Below are 1,289 nucleotides of genomic sequence, written 5' to 3' on the forward strand. Positions count from 1 at the left end.
ACAGACATTGGAGGACAGAGTACTTTATGCAAATATGCTAAGTCACTTAATTGAAGGAAAAATACTACGCAAACAAATAAGCCATTTTCTATAGCCTATGTGCAGCTTTGCACTGCCTAACAGCACCACAACATCCATTATAGTCTAACTACTGGTAGTGTGTCAGAGGACATGCTTAAGGAAGATCAGCGAGCCATTATGGTCTGTGTTGTGTCACCAACTATAAATAATTTAACACAACCGTGTGTCACATCCCGGGGAGGATTTAAAGTTTAAACATCTTCCACGTTTAAACAACGCTTTAGGCTGGGGAAGAGGGAGAGGTCCAAAAGTCAAAGCAGGCAAATACTTTATACAGATCCATACGAAATTTAACGGTTATACTAGTGTGTTAAGGTGTGTGTCCACATAGCTAACCTATGTGCCACTGTAGTACTAGTGTTACCTCTAGGCCTACTATTCTGCTCAGTATTCTGCATTTATGTTCCTACTTCCTACTGTTTCTAAGTCTACAAGCAGCAGAGATGGATGTGGGAGTTCTTTGTGCCTTATTGCTTTTCCTGTTATTTCCACAGTCTCGTTCCCTGAAGTTGCACCAAGTTAACAGTCAAGAGGAACCGCCTCGTGCAGCGCCGGTTCGGTGACGTCCCCCCTCTCTGTGCTCTGGCACGAGAGCTTCTCCTCGCATCTCGCCGGTCGGACGATGACGCACGGCCTCGCGGGTTCCCCGCTCGCCCCAGCGCGCGCGGGGCTGCGACTGTCGCGCTCGTATTCCTCCTGCGCGCGCTGGATCTTCCTATTCCGAAGCTTCCTCTTGTGGAAGTGGAACGTTGCCAGGGAAACGAGGATGATCCCCACGAGCACGGCCACGAGCACGAGGAGCGCGAGGGTGGAGGAGAACGGCGGAAAGATGCTGAGCTGCTCCACGCAGGTCCCGTTATTGGCCTGGAGGACCCCGTGACAGCGGTGCAGCGGCACCGACAGTCCCGACGCCTCAGAGGTTCTGGCTGTCATCCGGTCCACCTTTCCCGGCAACTCTTGTCTCTCTGACCCCAGTACCCTTCGTGCTCTCCGGGCTCAGCGTGGTGACACCGGCCCGCGCATGTGGTTACCTGCACCGAAAAGACGACACATGAGACCCGCTCATTGAGCTCCAGAGGAGATTGCCTATCTGTAACCCGCCCACCAACCCCTCATAACTGGCCTAAACTACATTAATAAAAAACAGTCTGAAACCATCAATAATGCCCTGTGCGCTTAATCTCACACTATGTTAGAATAAACCTGCG

At 51.2% G+C, this 1,289-nt stretch overlaps 1 protein-coding gene across 1 annotated transcript; it reads right to left on the minus strand.

The window, feature by feature from the left end:
* Positions 1-600: 600 nt before the first annotated feature.
* On the minus strand, positions 601-1,014 carry LOC133993534 (uncharacterized protein C11orf87 homolog). Its single transcript, XM_062432524.1, has one exon. The coding sequence runs from the start codon at positions 1,012-1,014 to the stop codon at positions 601-603; it is 414 nt and encodes a 137-aa protein (XP_062288508.1).
* Between the last annotated feature and the right edge of the window lie 275 nt (positions 1,015-1,289).

Source organism: Scomber scombrus, chromosome 14, assembly GCF_963691925.1.
Source record: "Scomber scombrus chromosome 14, fScoSco1.1, whole genome shotgun sequence".
Taxonomy (NCBI): domain Eukaryota; kingdom Metazoa; phylum Chordata; class Actinopteri; order Scombriformes; family Scombridae; genus Scomber; species Scomber scombrus.

Bases quoted from the DNA above. Each gene is read 5' to 3' on its own strand.
- LOC133993534 (XM_062432524.1), bottom strand. From the start codon at position 1,014: ATGACAGCCAGAACCTCTGAGGCGTCGGGACTGTCGGTGCCGCTGCAC.